The sequence below is a fragment of the Schistocerca gregaria genome, chromosome 10, assembly GCF_023897955.1.
Source record: "Schistocerca gregaria isolate iqSchGreg1 chromosome 10, iqSchGreg1.2, whole genome shotgun sequence".
NCBI classification, from domain to species: Eukaryota; Metazoa; Arthropoda; class Insecta; order Orthoptera; family Acrididae; genus Schistocerca; species Schistocerca gregaria.
Genome location: NC_064929.1, coordinates 65292806 through 65315611, shown reverse-complemented (window position 1 = coordinate 65315611; position 22806 = coordinate 65292806). Strand labels below are relative to the sequence as shown.

The 22806-nt window shown below is 46.5% G+C and overlaps 1 protein-coding gene across 1 annotated transcript in view; it reads left to right on the top strand.

The window, feature by feature from the left end:
- Positions 1-22806, top strand: part of LOC126293424 (uncharacterized) — a 52717-nt gene that overhangs the window by 14095 nt on the left and 15816 nt on the right. The window contains exon 2 of the mRNA XM_049986647.1: positions 17107-17301. Within this exon, the coding sequence (XP_049842604.1) occupies positions 17107-17301 (195 nt within the window). The remainder of the gene's footprint in view (positions 1-17106; positions 17302-22806) is intronic.

Sequence of the window (22806 nt, the reverse complement as noted above, 5' to 3'; positions counted from 1 at the left end):
GCTCCGCGTATCCGGTCAGGGGCCTAGCCATCCACTGCATTAAAGAAAAGTGAGTGACATTTTCAGCCGGGCATGGATGTGTGTGATGTCCTTACGTTAGTTAGGTTGAGGTAGTTCTTAGTTCTAGGGGACTAATGACCTCAGAAGTTAAGTCCCCAAGAAAGTGCGTGTTGACAGATGTGAAAATTACCGAACTACCAGTTTAATAAGTCACAGCTGCAAAATACTAACGCGAATTCTTTACAAAAGAATGGAAAAACTAGTAGAAGCCGACCTCGGGGAAGGTCAGTTTGGATTCCTTAGAAATGTTGGAACACTTGAGGCCGGTGTGGTCAAGCGTTTTAGGCGCTACACTCTGGAAACGCGCGACCGCTACGGTCGCAGGTTCGAATCCTGCGGCTAGTTGTGTATACGCAACTCGTTGCCAGTTCAGTGTTGTCGACCTGGCTTGTTCTGTTCATCTGAAGTGACTGTTTTTGCTAGCTCTGTTTATTTCTTGTTTCGTTTTTTATTATGGCAAATTTAAGTAAACAACGTACAGCTGTGAAATTTTGTTTTCTGTTATATAAAAACCCTGCTGAAATTGTTTTAATGCTGAAAACAGCTTCCTAAGATGACGCTATGTGAAAAACTCAAGTGTACGAATGGTTTTCTCGATTTAAAAATGGCGACATGTCGATTGATGACAAACCGCTTTCCGGACCAGAACGAGATTTTCACTCTGCAGCGGAGTGTGCGCTGATATGAAACTTCCTGGGAGATTAAAACTGTGTGCCGGACCGAGACTCGAACACGGGACCTTTGCCTTTCGCTGACAAGCGCTGTACCAACTGAGCTACCCAAGCACGACTCACGCCCTGCCCTCACAGCAGGAGACGAGGTATACTGGCGGAAGTAAAGCTTTGAGGACGGGGGGGTGAGTCGTGCTTGGGTAGCTCAGATGGTAGAGCACTTGCCCGCGAAAGGCAAAGGTCCCGTGTTCGAGTCTCGCTCCGGCACACAGTTTTAATCTGTCAGGAAGTTTCAACTGCCCGAACAGACGAGGAAATTGAAAAAATTGGAGAGCTTGTGCTCACAGACCGTCGACAGACAATTGATCAACTGTCAGACATTAGTGGGTTATCTTGGAACTTGGTTCAAGATTTGGGAATGAAAAGGTTTGCTAATACGTTTGTTCCCCAGGTTCTGACTGAAAATCAAAAAGAATGTAGAGCTGAAACGTGTCGAGCTTTGAAACAACAGCTTGAAACTGATGCTGATTTTCTGTTAAAGGTCATTACTGGCGATGAGTCATGGTGCTACGGTTACGACCCAGAAACTAAGCAACAGTCTAATGGAAGACGTCTGTGTCACATCACCCAAAAAAAATTTGTCAAATCAAACATCAAAACAATGCTCATTTGTTTCTTTGATGCCAAGGGCATAGTTCATTCAGAGTCTGTTCCCCCAGGTCAGATCTCCAATGAAACCTTTTATTTGGAATTTTTAAGTAGATTGTGCAACAGTGTTCGTCAAGAAAGGACCGATTTGTGGCAGACAGGAGACTAGTTCTTCCACAACGCACCTGCGCTCACAGCCATCTTCGTTGGACAGTTTTGGGCTAAAAATGGCGTGGTTCCGCTGGCGCATGCACATTACTCACCTGAGCTGGCTCTGTGCGACTTTTTCTTATTTCTACACAAGAAATGGGACACCGTTTTGACAAAATTAAAAAAAAGGAAGGAAGGAGCTATCAGCTATTGCTAAAGATGACTACAAAAAGAATGTGGAAGTACCAATGGGACAAATGTATTAGTTTTAATCGAAATGAGCGTTTGGCGTCATTGGCCGGGAGGCTCCTTACGGGGTACGTCCGCCCGCTTTGGTGCAGGTCTTATTACATACGACGCCATACCGGGCGACCTGCGCGCAGGATGGGAATGAAATGCTGATGAAGACAACGCAACACCCAGTCCCTAAGCAGGGAAAATCCCCGACCCAGCCGGGAATCGAACCCGGGCCCTTTAGGACGGGAGTCCGTCGCGCTGACCATTCAGCTATTTTTTTCTTTTCTTTTTAATCTCGTTTTGTTCGTTGTATCTGCTCGGCGCGGACGTCGAAAGACACCCGTTTCAGTTCGTTGTTGATCCATTAACTCAGTTTTTTTTTTTTTTATTACAGGGGGCAGCTAACCCTCTGACCGAACACACTGAGCTACCGTGCCGGCCATATCGGGGCGGATATTAGTTTTAATGGAAAGTATTTTGAAGCAGATGAGGTTGTTTTGTTAACAATTTGAAAATACAGAGGGGTCCAAAAAAATGTATCCACTGTTTAAAAGTCCATAACTGGCAAACTAATTGACGGACTTGTCTTATCTTTGGTAGTGTAATAGACCGTAGTTCCGGCAATCGCCACACAAGCGTTTTATTGCGTTGTTTTGTTTTGTCAGATGACAGTCGCCAGATAGTCAGCGTTTTCTTCTTACAAGGAGACGGCACTACCGTGGGGTCCGGGATTTGTCCGAAATTTTGTGTGGTGAAAGAGGACGCCTAACACCTCACGTGGTTAAAATGTTAGGGCGAAATACTCGGAAAATCCCGCGAAAAATCGATCCAAAGTTTCTTAGGTGCCTTATGAGTATAAAATGTTAGTCCCTTGCCGAGCTGCCGTCTGGCCTACACAGTTAGCAGTCGGACCCATACGCCAGAGGTCTGAGGTTCGGTTCCTCCTCTGGCACTTCCTTTTTCTTCTGTTGCTTGCAAAATTGGAGCACAATGTTACAGGAGAATCATGAAATTAATTCCAGGGAAGACTGTATAAGAATTCATTCCATAATTCACCATCAGTTATCGCCACCAATATTCCGAGACATAATTCAATATGCCTGGTTTGCCTCAAAATTATCAGAAACACAAAACATTTTCGTAAATGTTACTGGGTCATGTTTTTGTACAGATTTATTGCAAGCGCCCTGTGATTGTAAAAAATCCGTTTTCATATGTTTCGTAAGATGTCGTAAAAATTATTGCTTTGTTTGTTTTTACTATAATTACCATTGCGGTTCTTGTTTATAATTATTCTATGCATAAAAATTGAATGTTTCCCAATCGAATTTGTTATTCTGATTAAAAACCCAATGATTCTCCTTATATACTTTACAATGAAAAATGGAAAACCCACCGCCATGAATTGTGTTGTTGGACAAAAAGAAAATAATTTTTATTCAATAATTTAACTAAATTGTTAAAGATAATGTAGGTTTGGGAAACTTTCTGAATAATTGGTGGAATAACAAAAGAAAAGAAAATAGAAGAAAAGAAAGTTTCAGAGGAGGAATAGAACCCGAGACCTCTGGCGTAAGAGTCCCAGCCCTAAACTTCTAGGCCAGATGGCAGCTTGGCAGTGGACTAACATTTTATACTCTTAAGGCACTTAACGAACTTTGGATCGATTTTTCCCGGGATTTTCCGGGTAGTGCGTCCTAATATTTTAACCATGTGAGGTGTTAGGAGTCCTCTTTCACCACACAAAATTTCGGACAAATCTCCGACCCCGCGCTCGTGCCGTCTCCTTGTTAGTTGCACCTAGTTACTCGAGTAAACATGGCTGGCGCAAGGCTTACGTTCGATGAATGGAAGTCAGTTTTGAAGTGGTATTTTAAGTACGAAAACATCAATTAGGTTCAACGGCAATGGCGAAGTGAGTACCAAACATAGCCACCGGCACGTTCAACGATTCGTCGCATTCGAGACAAATTTGAAGCCGAAGGCTGTGTTAAAGATGTACACAAACAACAAGTCCAGCAACTCCCCTCGTGTGTTACAACAATTCACTCGCTGACCACAGAAGTCTGCGAACAGTGTGCCCGTGAAACTAGAGTGAGCCGCTCAAGTGTTCGGCTTATTCTGAAGGCACCAACGTGGAAGTGCTACATACCACGATTGCTACACGCAATGAACGAGGGCGACCAAGATCGTAGAATGGAGTACTGCGAGTGGTTTACTAACATGGTGCGCAACGATGAAGAGTTTGCAGAGACGATTGTGTGGTCTGATGAGGCGCAGTTCAAACTCAGTGGTACAGTAAATCGCTAAACTGCATCTACTGGGCCGACGAAAATCCGAACGCCCATGTAGACAAAGACGTGAATTTGTGAGGAGTAAATGTATGGTGTGGGTTGTCTTACCGGGGATCGATTGGGCAATTCTTCTTTGAAGGCACAGTAACCGATGAGGTGTACCTTCAGAATTTTCAGACACCCATTTTACCTGCCACCTGTCAACAAGATGGTGCCCCAGCCCACTACCAAAATCGTGTTAGAGCGTATCTCGACGAAAATCTACCAGGAAGATGAATAGACCGTAGAGGTGCTGTGGAGTATCCACCACGTTCCCCAGACCTAACTCCTCTGGACTTTTACCTGTGGGGAATGTGGTGTCACCGCCAGACACCACACTTGCTAGGTGGTAGCCGTTAAATCGGCCGCGGTCCGTTAGTATACGTCGGACCCGCGTGTCGCCACTATACAGCCGCTTTACTAGCGATGGTTCACTGCCTACATACGCTCTCATTTGCAGAGACGATAGTTTAGCATAGCCTTCAGCTACGTCATTTGCTACGACCTAGCAAGGCGCCATATTCAGTTACTATTGATATTGATACTGTGAATCATGTACCGTCAAGAGTGACGTTTATCATTAATGGATTAAAGTTAAGTATCAAACTAATTACGTCCGCTTTCTGAGTTCTAATTCCTTGTCATGTTCCAGACCTCACGTCAGTATCGTCCTTCCCTCCTCACGCCAGCCTGCGTGAGCTAAAACGCGTGCATTTCAGCTTCCACAAGTAACACGGTGTTGACTCTTCTGCCAACACAACAGGCAACACTAAAGGACGTCGTTTATCGACAAAAGCCACGCACACTGGATGTACTTCGAGAATCCATCGTACATTCATTTGCAAATATCCAACTGAACACGTTGCAGTCAGTAGTTCGTGCTGCAGTTCGGCGGCATCGTTTATGTGTGGAAGTTAATGGTGGCCATTTCGAACAGCTACAGTGATATCTTTAAGTTGGACTTTAAGCTACACTTTCAACAAAAATGAGACAAATCTGTCTATTAGTTTCCAAGTTATGGACTTTTAAACAGTAGATACATTTTTTTGGACGTCTCTGCATATAACTTTTAAAAAATAGTTCCGATTTTTTTCGGGTAGCCCCTCGTATATGCCACGTCGTCCTGTCAGCTCAGTGACGTCAGCCGGATTACCTGTCAATGGTGTTGGGTGTGCCGTGTTGCCCGTCGGCCACGGCCTAGGGCACACCTGATGTCATTTCCGCCTCCCTGCGGAGTACAATGGCCGCGTGCGGAGAAAGCCCGAGCTCTTCTCTCTCCAGCTGACCATTGTGTCCGCACGAGGAGTTGCAATTACCGCAGCTGCTGCTTTCTCCGTCCGTCGCGTATCAGCAAATGAGAGTGGGCAAACATTCCACCGGCCAGCACGCACGATTCTCGCTCCGTTAAAAGGGAAGCCAGGTTAGGGTTTAACTTCGCGTTAACTTCGGGGACTGTGTCATTAGGGCAAAGTGGACACAGCGTGTTGATCTTACGGGGAGAAATCTAACGACACAGCTTCGTGCCAACTGCGAGAGTATTGAAACTTCCTGGCAGATTAAATCTGTGTGGCGGACCGAGACTCCAACTCAGGACCTTTGCCTTTGGCGGGCAAGTGCTCTACCAACTGAGCTAACCAAGCACGACTCACGCCCCGTCCTCACAGCTTTACTTCTGCCAGTACCTCGTCTCCTACCTTCTAAACTTTACAGGAGCTCTCCTGCGAACCTTGCAGAACTAGCACTCCTGAAAGAAGGGAGTCCTAGTTCTGCAAGGTTTGCAGGAGAGCTGCTGTAAAAAATACGAGATACTGGCAGAAGTAAAGCTGTGAGTACCGGGCGTGAGTCGTGCTTCGGTAGCTCAGATGGTAGAGCACTTGCCCGCGAAAGGCAAAGGTCCCGAGTTCGAGTCTCGGTCGGGCACACAGTTTTAATCTGCCAGGAAGTTTCATATCAGCGCACACTCCGCTGCAGAGTGAAAATCTCATTCTGCGAGAGTATTGTTCGGGGATCATTATTTTTGGTAATATACGAGGCGTGTTTTTTAAGTAAGAACCGTTTTGAAATTTTAAAAGAGGCGTGCTAACATATCTAAATAATTTTATTTTTACATGAAAGCCTGTACCTTAATCTACGCACTGACGCCATAACAGTCTGATTCTTCCTTGTTTACCTTGTGTACTGAGGTACGGGCTGTTATAAGATTTCTTAGTGCTAAAAGCCTAAAAGCCATCGATATTCATCGTGGGATCTGTGAAAACATTATGAGTGATGGAATGATAAAATAGTGGGTGAGAGCATTTAAAGATGGCCGCGCAAACGTGCATGATGAATAACGGAATGGGCGTCCTTTGGTTGTTAATGAAAGTTTGGTGCAGAAGTGGACAGTAAGGTGAGACAAAACAGGCGCTTTACGGTTTCCTCCTTGCGGGATGACTTCCCCAAGACCGAGCGGTTCTAGGCGCTTCAGTGCGGAACCGAGCGACCGCTACGCTGCTACAGTGCTCAGAGCCATTTGAACCATTTTGAACCAGAATTTTTTGCACTTGATTGGCTGTCTATTATATCTGCCGTTGCTCTAGTGCAGCCATGTTCAACACATTCCAGTTGTTTGTATGTACATGTGCATCGCATTTCCCGATTTCCGCCCCATTTGAATAATTACACCGTGGTGAGCCTTTTCTTTTTCCTGGAGTGTAAAAGCAAACTGGTTCCTCAAATAAGATAATTGAACTGGTCGGCGAAAGAAACTGCTAGCCCTCAATTTAGCAAGAATTAATTTTGTCAGCATGTGGAGCATTCGAAGCCGGAACAGACGGTGCGATAACAGATTCTCTAATTTGTGCCGCTAGAAAGAAGTTCCTGCTAGACGCACGGATGAGCACTCGGCCGCCCGCGGAAGAAATTCGGGGGGGGGGGGGGGGGGGGGGAGGGAGGGAGAGAGAGAGAGAGACGGAGGGAGACGCTAGCATTGTACTCCGCTCGGGACGCTCGGCTCCATAATTGTTACTCCTAGGTATTAACTTAATTGCCAACCTTTAGATTTGTGTGATTTATCGTGTAACCGAATTTAACTGATGTTGATGACTTCACGCTTTTCATTATTTAGAGTCAACTGCCGCTTTTCGCATCAGATGTCGTGTCGAAGCTATTTTTCAATTGGTTGTGTTCTTCTGATGAGTTTACAAGACGGTAAATAACACCATCATCTGGAAACAATCTAACAGGAATGCCCAGATTGTCTCCTAAATACACTCATATTCATTAATTAAGGATAATGCTGATACATGGTGAAACAAGGCTCCGGTGAGCGGTTTGGTGGTTTAAATCACCTCGGCGTATGACCATGCGGTGCATTTGATCTGCGGTTGTCGCACGGTGGAGCTGGCAGCAGTCAACATACGCAGAGGTGTGTTGGTGCATATCATAAGTGTGCAGACGTTTTCAGACGTGCTAATGGTGACTATGTGTTGGAAATGGTTCAAAGAACACATAAGGATGACGTTATGAGGGGTAGAATACTAGGGAGACTGGAGGCTGGTCAAACACAGCAGGTCGTAGCACGGGCCCTCCGTGTGCCGTAAAGTGTGATCTCAAGATTATGGCAATGATTCCAGCAGACAGGAAACGTGTCCAGGCGCTACAGTACGGGACGTCCACAGTGTACAACACCACAACAAGACCGATATCTCACCATCAGTGCCCGCAGACGGCCACGGAGTACTGCAGGTAGTCTTGTTCGGGACCTTACCGCAGCCACTGGAACAGTTATCAAAAGACACACAGTCTACAGACGACTGAACAGACGCGGTTTACTCGCCCGGAGACCTTCAAGGTTCATTCCACTGACCACTGGTCACAGGAGAGCTCGTAAAGCCAGGTGTCAAGATCACAGTACATGGTCATTGGAACAGTGGTCCCGGATTACGTTCACGGACGAGTTCAACTATAGTCTGAACAGTGATACTCGCCGGGTTTTCATCTGGCGTGAACCAGGAAGCAGATACCAACCCCTTAATGTCCTTGAAAGGGACCTGTATGGAGGTCGTGGTTTGATGGTGTGGGGTGGGATTATGATCAGTACACGTACAGCCCTGCATGTCTTTGACAGAGGAACTGTAACAGGTCAGGTGTATCGGGACGTCATTTATCACCAGGGGTGCAGTGGGTCCCACCTTCCTCCTGATGGACGATAATGCACGGCTCCACCTAACTGCCATTGTAGAGGAGTACCTTGAAACAGAAGATATCAAGCGAATGGAGTGGCCTGCCTGTTCTCCAGACCTAAACTCCATCGAGCACGTCTGGGATGCTCTCGGTCGACGTATCGCTGCTCGTCTTCAAACCCCTGCGACACTTCAGGAGCCCCGACAGACACTGGTGCAAGAATGGGAGGCTATACCCCAGCAGCTGCTCGACCACCTGGTCCAGAGTATGCCAATCCGTTGTGCGGCCTGTGTACGTGTGCATGGTGATCGTATCCCATACTGATGTCGGGTTACGTGCGCAGGAAACAGTGGCATTTTGTAGCACATGTGTTTCGGGACGGTTTTCTCAACTTATCACCAATACGGTGGACTTACAGATCTGTGCCGTGTGTGTTCTCTATGTGCCTATGCTCTTAGCGCCAGTTTTGTGTAGTGCCACGTTGTGTGGCACCACATTCTGCAGTTATCCTTAATTTTTGAGCATGAGTGTAGTTTATGTAGATCAGGGCAGCGGAGGGCCTAAGCAGTTGCTTGGGGAACACCAGATGACTTTCCGTCAATCACTACGAACTGTGACGTTTATGCCAGGAAATCAGGAGTCCAGTGAAATAACTGAGACGATGCTCCATAGGCACGCAATTTGATTAGTATGTGGCAAAAGCCTTCTGGGAATCTAGAAATACGGAATCAATTTGAGATTCCCTGTAGATAGCGCTCATTACTCAGCGAGAATAAAGACCTAGTAGTCTTTCACAAGAACGATATTTTCTGAATCGGTGTTGCTTACTTGTCAATAAATCGTTTTCTTCGGTGTAATTCATAATATTCCAACACAGTATATGATCGAAAACCTTATTCCAAATAGACGTTAGCGATATGGCTCTATAATTCAGCGGACTACTCCTATTTCCTTTGTTGGGCATTGGTGTGGGTTCAAATGGCTCTGAGCACTATGGGACTTAACTTCTGAGGTCATCAGTCCCCTAGAACTTACAAGGGAATCTCCCCATCGCACACCCCTCAGATTTAGTTATAAGTTGGCACAGTGGATAGGCCTTGAAAAACTGAACACAGATCAATCGAGAAAACAGGAAGAAGTTGTGTGGAACTATGAAAAAACTTAGTAAAATATACAAACTGAGCAGGGCTGTCCAGAAAGCAGTAAGAGGGGGGTGGAAATCTGTTCTGAACAGCACGTTGCAAGGCATCCCAGATATGCTCAATAACGTTCATGTCTGGGGAGTTTAGTGGCCTGCGGAAGTGTTCAAGCTCATAAGAATATCACTGGAGCCTCATTGTGGCAATTCTGGAAGTGTGGAGTGTCGCATTGTCCTGCTGGAAGTGCCCAAGTCCGTCGGAATGCACAATGCACATGAATGGATGCAGGTGATCAGACAGGATGCTTACTTATGTGTCACCTGTCAGAGTCGTATCTAGACGCATCAGGGGTCCCATATCACTCCAACTGCACACGTCCCACTCCATTACAGAGCCTCCACCAGCTCGAACGTTCCCTTGCTGACGTGCAGGGTCCATGGATTCGTGAGGTTATCTCCACGCCCTTACACGCCCATCTGGTCGATGCAATTTCAAACGTGACTCGTCTCACCAGGCAACATGTTTCCAGTCTTCAACAGTCCAATGTCGGTGTTGACGGGCCCAGGCGAGGCGCAAAGCTTTGACTCGTGCCGGAGTAGTCTAGTGCGCCTTCGGCTCCGAAAGCCAATATCGATCATGTTTCAGTGAATCGTTCGCACGCTGATACTTCTTGATGGCCCAGTGCTGAAATTTGGAGCAATTTGCCGAAGGGTTGCACTTCTGTCACGCTGAACGATTCTCTTCAGTCGTCGTTGGTCTTGCTCTTACAGTATCTGTCTCCGGCCGCAGCGATGCCGGAGATTTGATGTTTGACCAGATTCGCGATATTCACGGTTCAGCCGTGAAGTGGTCGTACGGCAAAATCCGCTCTTCATCGCTACCTCGCAGATGCTATGCCCCATCGCTCGTCCGCCGACTATAGCACCAAGTTCAGACTCACTTAAGGCTTGATAACCTGCCATTGTAGCAGCAGTAGCCGATCTAACAACTGCGCCAGACACTTGTGTTACATATGCGTTGCCGACCGCAACGCCGTACTCTGCCTGTTATACGTAATTCTGTAATTGAATACGTATGGCTATACTAGTTTCTTTGGCGTTTCAACGTATGACGTTTGAGAAGTAATACAATTAAAAAAGAAACAAGTATATTTGCATGGAGTTTTAATGAATTTCATCTTATTTGACTACGTACTATTTTTAATTAAATTTAATTACGAAAACAAACATATTTATAACTGTCGACAAGTAAATGAAACGCATAGAGTTTTCCTGAAACTACGCCTGTCGTGATTTGATAAACCCCTTATACATGCAATGTGGTAAGGTACCTGGAACTACTTTGCACGACGCCGCTTCGAGCTGCAGACACAGAGGCAGACCCCATTTCGGCAGTTAAGCTGCGTAGCGGTGAGGCGTTGCTAACGTAACGAGAACGAATAGTGCACGTGGAAATTTTGTTTTTATATCACATAATTTACACTAGTACTACAAAAATGAAAGTTTGAGTGAGAGTCGAACCAGCACCTTATACACGTTGGTCTTACGAAGCTCGAACGCTAACCACTTCGCCACCATTAACTCTAACGGCCGGCACCTACGCACAGATATATCAGTTAGATAAGAGACGCGTAAAACAACTCTTGCAATTTTTTTTTCTTTTGAACTGCCAGGGTAGTGCACCTTACTATTTACACTTTATGTTGTTTTAATGGTCTACCAAAGGTGTACATAGTTTGAAGTAAATCCGTCATCCCAACGTCGTGGCCTCCCCTTTTAGCATTCAAGGCGAGAGGACTAGTACTGTTTTAGAACATAACTTTTGTTTCCACTTTCGTGTCTATGAAGTAGCAAGAATAGCCTTTAATGCCATCTAAGAATATTACGGAAGAACTGTTTTTTCATTAGGTCTTTAATATGAAGGACTCTCCAAGTACATTAAATTCCCAAAATGAGATTTTCACTCTGAAGCGGAGTGTGCGCTCATTTGAGACTTCCTGGCAGATTAAAACTGTGTGCCGGACCAAGACTCGAACTCGGGACCTTTGCCTTTCGCGGGCAAGTGCTCTACCAGCTGAGCTACCCAAGCACGATTCACGCCCGGTACTCACAGCTTGACTTCTGCCAGTACCACGTCTCCTACCTAGAGCACTTTCCCGCGAAAGGCAAATGTCCCGAGTTCGAGTCTCGGTCTGGCACACATTTTTAATCTGCCAGGAAGTTTCTTTACATTTAAGTTGTTCGTACAAATAATTAGAATTGTGTGGATAAACAATTTGTCAGTTCAGTCGAGGGTATGTGTCTGGAGTTGGGCTTAAATCTATGGGCACCGAGATAAATGTCCTCTCCACACCGTACTATCTCCACTGGCCTGTGACCACAGTGTGGTGTAGTTTCTCGCAGCCATTCGCCTGTGTGACTGTGGATATGACCATCAACCCGATCTACATCTACATCCATTCTCCGCAAGCCAACTGACGGTGTGTGGCGGAGGGTTCCCTGAGTACCTCTATCGGTTCTCCCTTCTATTCCAGTCTCGTATTGTTCTTGGAAAGAAAGACTGTCGGTATGCTTCTGTGTGGGCTCTAATCTCTGATTTTATCCTCATGGTCTCTTCGCGAGATATACGTAGGGGGGAGCAATATACTGCTTGACTCTTCGGTGAAGGTATGTTCTCGAAACTTCAACAAAAGCCCGTACCGAGCTACTGAGCGTCTCTCCTGCAGAGTCTTCCACTGGAGTTTATCTATCATCTCCGTAACGCTTTCGCGATTACTAAATGATCCTGTAACGAAGCGCGCTGCTCTCCGTTGGATCTTCTCTATCTCTTCTATCAACCCTATCTGGTACGGACCCCACACTGCTGAGCAGTATTCAACCAGTGGGCGAACAAGCGTACTGTAGCCTTTAATGCCATCTAAGAATATTACGGAAGAAGTGTTTGCTCATTAGGTGTGTGGCGGAGGGTACCCTGAGCAGATGCGGTTTATTCGACGAGGTGACACGTTTCCATGGATCCACCGTCCAATGCATACAACCTACCTTCCACAGGTTCCCATATGGCAAACGTAGTAATAGGCATTCCTGGCGTAGAAAAGCAACTGAGAGAGTTAAAAACAAACACGTCGCCAGGTGGGGATGGAACCTAACTGGTATTGCCCGTTACGCTTTTGCGCTAGGTGAGACATTCGCGGTAAGTGCAGAGCCCCAAGCGACTGGAATAAAGCGCGGTAGACTCCTGCATATAAAAATGGTAAGATATGTAACAGCAAAATTACAGGTCAATGTTCTTCATATCGATCTGCTGCACAATATTCTCAGTTCCAATATGACAAGTTTAGGCGGAAAAGCTTCCGTCCACGCATCACCCCGGTTTTAGACAGCATCGCTCGTGCGAACCTCAGTGTGCCCTTTTCTCACTTAATATACTACAAACAAAAGAAAAATTCGGAGTAGGTATTAAAGTCCATGGAGAAGAAATAAAAACGTTGAGGTTCGCCGATGACATCGTAATTCTGTCAGAGACACCAAAGGACTTGGAACAGCAGTTGAACGGAATGAATAGTGTCTTGAAAGGAGGATATAAGATGACCATCAACAAAAGAAAAACGAGGATAATGGAATGTAGTCGAATTAAGTCGGGTGATGCTGAGGGAATTAGATTAGGAAGTGAGACACTTAAAGTAGTAAAGGAGTTTTGCTATTTGGGGAGCAAAATAATTGATGATGGTCGAAGTAGAGAGGATATAAAATGTAGACTGGCAATGGCAAGGAAAGCGTTTCTGAAGAAGAGAAGTTTGTTAACATCGAGTATAGATTTAAGTGTCAGGAAGTCATTTCTGAAAGTATTTGTGTGGAGTGTAGCCATGTATGGAAGTGAATCATGGACGATAAATAGTTTGGACAAGAAGAGAATAGAAGCTTTCGAAATGTGGTGCTACAGAAGAATGCTGAAGATTAGATGGGTAGATCACATAACTAATGAGGAAGTATTAAATCGGATTGGGGAGAAGAGAAGTTTGTGGCACAACTTGACGAGAAGAAGGGATCGGTTGGTAGGACATGTTCTGAGGCATCAAGGGATCACCAATTTAGCATTGGAGGGCAGCGTGGAGGGTAAAAATCGTAGAGGGAGAGCAAGAGATGAATACACTAAGCAGATTCAGATGGATGTAGGTTGCAGTAGGTACTGGAAGATGAAGAAGCTTGCACAGGATAGAGTAGCATGGAGAGCTGCATCAAACCAGTTTCAGGACTGAAGACCACAACAACAACATACTACAAACCATGGATGGAAGACAAGAGGGGAAGTCCATATTCTTAGATTTCAGGAAAATGTTTGACCTGGTGCCCCATTGCAGGCTGTTAACAAACGTATGAGCATATGGAATAGGTTCTCTGAGTCGCTCGAAGCCTTCCTAAGTAACTGTGCGTTGTCCACGATAGTGTATGTTCATCAGAGACGAAGATACCGTCAGGAACGCCCCAGGGAAGTGTGATAGGACCAATTTTATTCTCTGTATTCATAAATGAACTGGCGGACACGGTAAGCAGCAATGTGCTGTTATTTGCTGATGATGCTGCGGTGTACGGTAAGGTGTCAAAAGTGAGTGATACAAGGTGACTTAGACAAAATTTCTAGTTAGTGTGACGAATGGCAGCTAGCTTTAAAAGTAGAAAAATGTAGCTTAATGCAGATATGTAGCAAAAAGAATCTCATAATATTCGAATACAGGATTAGTAGAGTGGTGCTCGTTTAAGTATTTGGGCGTAACGTTGCAAAGCGATATGAAATGGAAAGAGCATGTCAGGATTGTAGTAAGGAAGGTGACTGCTCGACTTCGGTTTGTTGCGAGAGTTTTAGGAAAGTGTGGTTCATCTCTAAAGGGGACCGCATATCGGACGCTGGTGCGACCTACTCTTGAGTACTGCTCGAGTGTTTGGGATCCGAACCAGGTAGGGTTGAAGGAAGACGACGATGCAGCTCAGAGACAGGTTGCTCGATTTATTAATCAACACGCAAGTACTATGGAGATGCTTCGAGAACTTAAACGAGAATTCTCGAGGGAAGGCGTCGTTCGTTTCGCGGAACGCGAAACTTACCCTTTGATGTAAAGAAAGACTGTGCTGGTACACTTCTACGTTATTTGTTACTGAAACAGCTGAGTAAAACTGAACGTACTCAGACAGTTTTCACTTTACTTATTCTGATCATTTCTAAACTGACACACAATATTTTAGCGCAACGCAATCTGACTTTTAATAATCCCCACCAAAGGAATAGCCCTGATTAACAATAACCTATACCCTTCATGAATCATTTACCCCACAAAAATCTTCGTTACTCGATCTACTGCAATACTCAAGGTACTAACTACTGCTGGGCATATACACTCCTGGAAATGGAAAAAAGAACACATTGTCACCGGTGTGTCAGACCCACCATACTTGCTCCGGACACTGCGAGAGGGCTGTACAAGCAATGATCACACGCACGGCACAGCGGACACACCAGGAACCGCGGTGTTGGCCGTCGAATGGCGCTAGCTGCGCAGCATTTGTGCACCGCCGCCGTCAGTGTCAGCCAGTTTGCCGTGGCATACGGAGCTCCATCGCTGTCTTTAACACTGGTAGCATGCCGCGACAGCGTGGACGTGAACCGTATGTGCAGTTGACGGACTTTGAGCGAGGGCGTATAGTGGGCATGCGGGAGGCCGGGTGGACGTACCGCCGAATTCCTCAACACGTGGGGCGTCAGGTCTCCACAGTACATCGATGTTGTCGCCAGTGGTCGGCGGAAGGTGCACGTGCCCGTCGACCTGGGACCGGACCGCAGCGACGCACGCCAACATCGTAGGATCCTACGCAGTGCCGTAGGGGACCGCACCGCCACTTCCCAGTAAATTAGGGACACTGTTGCTCCTGGGGTATCGGCGAGGACCATTCGCAACCGTCTCCATGAAGCTGGGCTACGGTCCCGCACACCGTTAGGCCGTCTTCCGCTCACGCCCCAAAATCGTGCAGCCCACCTCCAGTGGTGTCGCGACAGGCGTGAATGGAGGGACGAATGGAGACATGTCGTCTTCAGCGATGAGAGTCGCTTCTGCCTTGGTGCCAATGATGGTCGTATGCGTGTTTGGCGCCGTGCAGGTGAGCGCCACAATCAGGACTGCATACGACCGAGGCACACAGGGCCAACACCCGGCATCATGGTGTGGGGAGCGATCTCCTACACTGGCCGTACACCTCTGGTGATCGTCGAGGGGACACTGAATAGTGCACGGTACATCCAAACCGTCATCGAACCCATCGTTCTACCATTCCTAGACCGGCAAGGGAACTTGCTGTTCCAACAGGACAATGCACGTCCGCATGTATCCCGTGCCACCCAACGTGCTCTAGAAGGTGTAAGTCAACAACCCTGGCAAGCAAGATCTCCGGATCTGTCCCCCATTGAGCATGTTTGGGACTGGATGAATAGTCGTCTCACGCGGTCTGCACGTACAGCACGAACGCTGGTCCAACTGGGGCGCCAGGTGGAAATGGCATGGCAAGCCGTTCCACAGGACTACATCCAGCATCTCTACGATCGTCTCCATGGGAGAATAGCAGCCTGAATTGCTGCGAAAGGTGGATATACACTGTAGTAGTGCCGACATTGTGCATGCTCTGTTGCCTGTGTCTATGTGCCTGTGGTTCTGTCAGTGTGATCATGTGATGTATCTGACCCCAGGAATGTGTCAATAAAGTTTCCCCTTCCTGGGACAATGAATTCACGGTGTTCTTATTTCAATTTCCAGGAGTGTAGTTAGCAAATGAAAGATTTTGACAGAGAACAAACAATGTATTTACCTCAATAATGTTCAAAAGTCATAATATATATGTCAGTTCATGACATCCAGTCTTACAAATTTCCTTTTTCTGACGGACACACGTCCAGATCGTACGCTCTCAAAATTCTGCCATCTCTCTCCCCACATCCACCAGTGCTGCCGGCTCACCTCCTACTGCGCAACGCTACACGCTGTTCACATCCCACTGCCCAACACTACAATAGCGAATATTGCAACAATGCAAACCAGCCACAGACCGCACACAGCACAGCCAGTGATTTTCATATAGAGCGCTACGTGACGTTACCAACATAAAAACCTAAACAGCCTACTTACAAACGTTGTTGAGAAAACTTAGAGAACTAGCATATGAAACAGACTGCAGAACGATCCTACACCCATCAACAAACATTTCGCAAAAGGAACATGAAGAGAAGGGAAATTGGGGCTCACACGGAAGCATACAGACAGTCATCTTTTCCCTAGCTGTGTTTGCTAGAGTAACAGAGAAGGAAATAACTGGTAGTGGTACAGAGTACAGCCCAGCATGCTTGGGGCTTACAGAACGATCCCACTGTTAGCAACATAATTTTTTTATTTTGCTCGTACAGAGGGATACAGACTGTCGCTGCATTTGCTAGTGGAACAGGAAATGATGTGAGTAATAGGGGCGAGTGGTACAGGATACAGTCCGCCATGCTTGCGGAGTATGTATGTAGGAGTGGATGTAGAGTCAGTGGTCCTTGTTTCCATAATTTCGTTCTCACACGCACTGTACCTTATTTACTAGGCTATATCAATGTAATTTTTTGGCCAAAACTGTAGAGTATGCGTACATGTGGTAAGGAACGCCATTTTGTGCTTGTGTGCAGTTGCCGCTGTTGGCCAGTGTGGCGCTGCTATCGGCAGCTGGCGCCAGTACGATGACGGCATCGACGACGACGGCCGCCCCTGCTGAGAAGAGAGAAGGAGCTGACTCTGGGGAGGGCAGCACGGAGGCCAGAGTGCACACCAAGAGGGGCCTGCACCACGGGGGCTTCGGCGGGGAACACGGCGATGTGAAGCATGTGAGTTGTTCAGCCAGTAGGCACCAGGATGAGTGGACACCCCACAGTCCTTGAGAACCTTGGATTGCTGCCACGCTTCCTTAACCACATCTCACCTTCCTTACATGCTACATGTCCTCCGCTATGATAACTTCAACCACCGTAACCTGCCAGACCACACATCATCCAGTTAGTGCGGTATGTCATTTGGCATCTCAAGGAGTCCAGAGAATTTCCTTTGTCAGTCTTCAGTCAGTTGTCTGTTTGCAGGTACAAATAGAAGCCTTCAGTTTATGTCGATTACTATATCTACATCTTGGTGGCTGTTCCATCTGATTTCGATATCGCCAACAGTCGATTTGGGCAGCTTCAGAGAAGGACTGAAATGTCCCTGATAGATTTGTTACTCAGGCCACATCCAATGACCAGTCTACATTCGACGTGACTGAGCCCTTCTGATCGTCCATTTCTGCTGTTCTATTTGTTGTGGTTGGCAGGAGAGCCATCACCGTATTACTGAAGGAGGTCGAAATGCACGCGTTTGAGCTCACGCAGGCTGGCGTGAGGTCTGGAACATGACGAGGGAATTAGAATTGAGAAAAACGGACGTAGCTGGTGGAATACTTAACTTTAATCCATTAATGACGAACGTAGCTCTTGACATTAGATGATTTACAATATCAATAGAAACTGATAATGGCGCCTTGCTAGGTCGTAGCAAATAACGTAGCTGAAGGCTGTGCTAACTATCGTCTCGGCAAATGAGAGCGTAAGAGGCAGTGAACCATCGCTAGCAAAGTCGGCTGTACAACTGGGGCGAGTGCTAGGAAGTCTCTCTAGACCTGCCGTGTGGCGGCGCTCGGTCTGCAATCACTGATAGTGGCGACACGCGGGTCCGACGTATACTAACGGACCGCGGCCGATTTAAACGCTACCACCTAGCAAGTGTGGTATCTGGCGGTGACACCACACTATTGACAATGCAAAACTCTCCTTCTCCGTCTATGCTCTAAGACAAAAATTGATGCACCACGAAGATATTGTTCGAATCGGACGGAAATCGATAGATGTAACGTATGTACGGACAAACAAATCATTACAATTTTTATAAAAAAAATGGGTGTTTTATTAAAGAGAAGGAGATTCACAAATTGGGCAAGTAAATTACGCATTGGTCTACATCTACATACATAGTCCGCAATCCTCCATACGGTGCGTGGCGGAGGGAACCTCGTACCACAACTAGCATCGTCTCTCCCTGTTCCAAGCAGAACGAGGGAAAAATGACTGCCTATATGCCTCTGTACGAGCCCTAATCTCTCTTATCTTATCTTTGTGGTCTTTCCTCTAAATGTAAGTTAGCGGCAGTAAAATTGTACTGCAGTCAGCCTCAAATGCTGGTTCTCTAAATTTCCTCAGTAGCGATTCACGAAAAGAACGCCTCCTTTCCTCCAGACTCTCCCACCCTGGTTCCTGAAGCGTTTCCGTAACACTCGCGTGATGATCAAACCTACCAGTAACAAATCTAGCAGCCCGCGTCTGAATTGTTTCTATGTCCTCCCTCATTCCGACCTGATAGGGATCCCAAACGCTCGAGCAGTACTCAAGAATAGGTCGTATTAGTGTTTTATAAGCAGTCTCCTTTACAGATGAACCACATCTTCCCAAAATTCTACCAATGAACCGAAGACGACTATCCGCCTTCCCCACAACTGCCATTACATGCTTGTCCCACTTCATATCGCTCTGCAATGTTACGCCCAAATATTTAATTGACCTGACTGTGTCAAGCGCTACACTACTAATGGAGTATTAATACATTACCGGATCCTTTTTCCTATTCATCTGCATTAATTTACATTTGTCTATATTTAGAGTTAGCTGTCATTCTTTACGCCAATCACAAATCCTTTCCAAGTCATCTTGTATCCTCCTACAGTCACTTAACGACGACACCTTCCCGTACATCACGGCATCATCAGCTAACAGCCGCACATTGCTATCCACCCTATCCAAAAGATCACTTATGTAGATAGAAAACAAGAGTGGACCTACCACACTTCCCAGGGGCACTCCAGATGATAATGTCACCTCCGATGAATACTCACCATCGAGGAAAACATACTGGGTTCTATTACTTAAGAAGTCTTTGAGCCACTCTCATACTTGGGAACCAATCCCATATGCTCGTACCTTAGGAGTCTGCACTGGGGCACCGAGTAAAACGTTTTCCGGAAGTCAAGGAATATGTCATCCGTCTGATACCCTTCATCCATTGTTCGCAAGATATCATGTGAAAAAAGGGCGAGTTGCGTTTAGCAGGAGCGATGCCGTACTGATGCATGGACAGCAACTTCTCTGTCTCAAGGAAATTCATTATATTCGAACTCAGAATGTGTTTGAGGATCCTGCAACAAACCGATGTTAAGAATATTGGTCTGTAATTTTGAGGATCCGTCCTTCTATCCTTCTTATATACAGGCGTCACCTGCGCTTTTTTCCAGTCGCTCGGGACTTTACGTTGGGCAAGAGACTCGAGATAAACGCAAGCTAAGTAAGGAGCCAATGCAATCGTTTTCCATCTCTTATGCAAGCAGTTATTCGGCTTGCCACTGACTGTGTTGTTGGATGACCTTCTGAGGATATCGTGCCAAATTCTGTCCAATTCGCACTTAGATCGTCAAAATCCTAAGCTAGTTGGAGGATCCCGCCCATAATGCTGCAAATATTCTCAAGAGGGGAGAGATCTGGCCACCTTCCTGGCCGAGGTAGGGTTTGGAAACTACGAAGACAGGCAGTAGGAACTCTCGCTGTATGCGGGCGGGCGTTATCTTGCTGAAATGTAAGCCCAGGATGATTTCGCATGAAGGGCAAGAAAAGGAGGCGTAGAACATTTTCGATGTACCATTGTGCAGAAAAGCTGCCGTGGATGAAAACCATGGGGTCCTGCTATGAAAAGGAAACAAATGGCACCTCAGTTCATCACTCCTGGATTTCGGGCCATACGGCAGCCGTCAGTCAGGTTGGTATCTCACCGCCTTCTGGGGCATCTCCAGACGCGTCTTCTCTGGCCGTCGCGGTTCAACTCGAAAACCGTGACTAGTCACTGAAGACAATCCCACTGAAACCTGGCAGTCAACTGAAGGCAGGATTCGTCTACGATTGTGGACACGGCCGTAATCTGCTACTATGGTTGCCTTTCACAGTTACACACAATTTATTTTAAATCAGTAATTCCAGACTCAACAATAAATTTAAAAAATACCACACGTTATTAATGAATGAATAAACAAGTGTAAATAATACTGTTTTTAGTGAGCTACAAAAAATGGTTCAAATGGCTCTGAAGACTATGGGACTCAACTGCTGTGGTCATTAGTCCCCTAGAACTTAGAACTACTTAAACCTAACTAACCTAAGGACATCACACACATCCATGCGCGAGGCAGGATTCGAACCTGCGACCGTAGCAGTCGCACGGTTCTGGACTGCGCGCCTAGAACCGCGAGAGTGAGCTACAATTTAGCAAATCACCATTAAATACAGATATAGTGATAATGATTTATAAGCAAGCCACTGTGATTTGAGCTGAGGGCCTTACACGCCATGAATGGCAATAAATTAAGAATTGTTTAAAACTTACAAATTGCAGGTATTGAAATTTTAAAAGCAAGTCGCCATAAACACAGCAGAAGGTATCAGACGCCAGGAATGGCAGTAAATAAGGTTTTAAAGGCTTACTGCGTAGATACAAATGCCAAATTAGAATTTTAAGGGAAGTGGCCACAATCACGGCTGAAGACCTTATACGCCAAGAACTTAGTTATTAGCATCTACTGTAAAACAGCAAATACAATAGCAAAGGTTAATTAAAAAACAACAAATGATCACCTAACGGGTGAAATTTGGTCATCAGTCCCCTAGAACGTAGAACTACTTAAACCTAACTAACTTAAGGACATCACACACACCCACGCCCGAGGCAGGATTCGAACCTGCGACCGTAGCGGTCGCTCGGTTCCAGACTGTAGCGCCAAGAACCGCTCTGCCACTGAACACTACACTGCTAGGTTTATTCCAGAGGGTGACCAGAACTATTACTAGACATATAATAAACTTTAATGTAGGCATTACAAGATATTGTAATAACTAATACAATAATAAAACACAAGGACCAGTGCATAAGTTCCTTTAAGGGTACTGAGGCAGATTATACCAGCAGAAGGCATGGGCTGAAGGAGCGTTACACTGACCTACTGGCCATCAGACCACCTTTTAGAACACACATGTCTTACAAGAAACGAGGGGCCACAGACGGTGCTCCAGGAATCGACCTCTGAGAAGGTCCAGCAACAAACACCTTCGCTAGCAATGAGATAGGCAGCCAAGAGTTGCGTTCACTTCACAAGATGGTAACTCAGACTAGTGGCAGTCTAACGAATGACTAATGATAATCTTGCTGAAGCTACCTGACGTCCGATAAACCAAATGCGACGATGGAACAATACGCCAAAGCCGGAATCGGCGGTCTGCACTATGTCCCTAGAATACTGTGTTTAGAGCGCCTGGAACGAGAAAGGAACCACTGCCACCAGAGTAGAAGAATCACCTACCGCCCTATAATGAAGGAAGCTGTCAAAACTACACGCCTTACCGGACATCAGCGGCAAGGCGAGGAAACGTACACTGCTGTTACATACACTAACCCCCAGGGCAGGTAACTTGGCCGCTAGCGGTCACCAGGCGGGAAAAATTACCGCTGGTTGAATTTAACAAATTGTAATAAGTTGAACTCAGTAAACAGTAATAAGAAGTCGAGGAAAGCTAATCAGATCCGCCTTCCCCAAGAACTCCACACTCTGCTCTTCGCCTCAGCGACGCTACGAGCAGCAACACGAACCCAAGTCACTGGAGGATCGCGAGATGTCACAGTGGTGGAGGTTTCTCTACTTGGATTGAAATGCACTCATCTTAAAGCTTGCTGGATCTGGGTTCGGACGAGGCCGTGCACCCTCGTGACCACAGCCCTTCCATCCGGCAGTCCATGTGCGCCGCCAGCGGTCCCGGCGTGTTCTCGCAGTGCTCGGACCTGGCTTCTCCTGAGTCCCCAACCAAACTGCCCCACTCACACGCCCCGGAAAAACAATGACGTCGCCCCAGAGATAGGACAACAGTTACTACATATCGATAACCGACGCCGCTGCCACTAGCGGACAGGCAACGCTTGAGAAACCGAGTGGCCCCAGTGAACACGAGAAGAAGACAAACAGCCGCAACCATGCCAACTAACGATACCGTCTGGCCTCCAGCAGAGGACGGAAATGTACAAACAGGACCAACGTGAGCCGCAGCACGGCTCACCAACATCAGTCAATGAGATGGCAGGCCGAACACGCCTCTGGAGACGTCCCAGGCAGTGGTGGGATACTATCCCGACTCTCAACCGCCATATGACCTGATAGTCAAGAGTGATGATCCAGGGTCCATTTCATTTCATAGCCGATCGCTTTGGTCTGTCCTCCACAG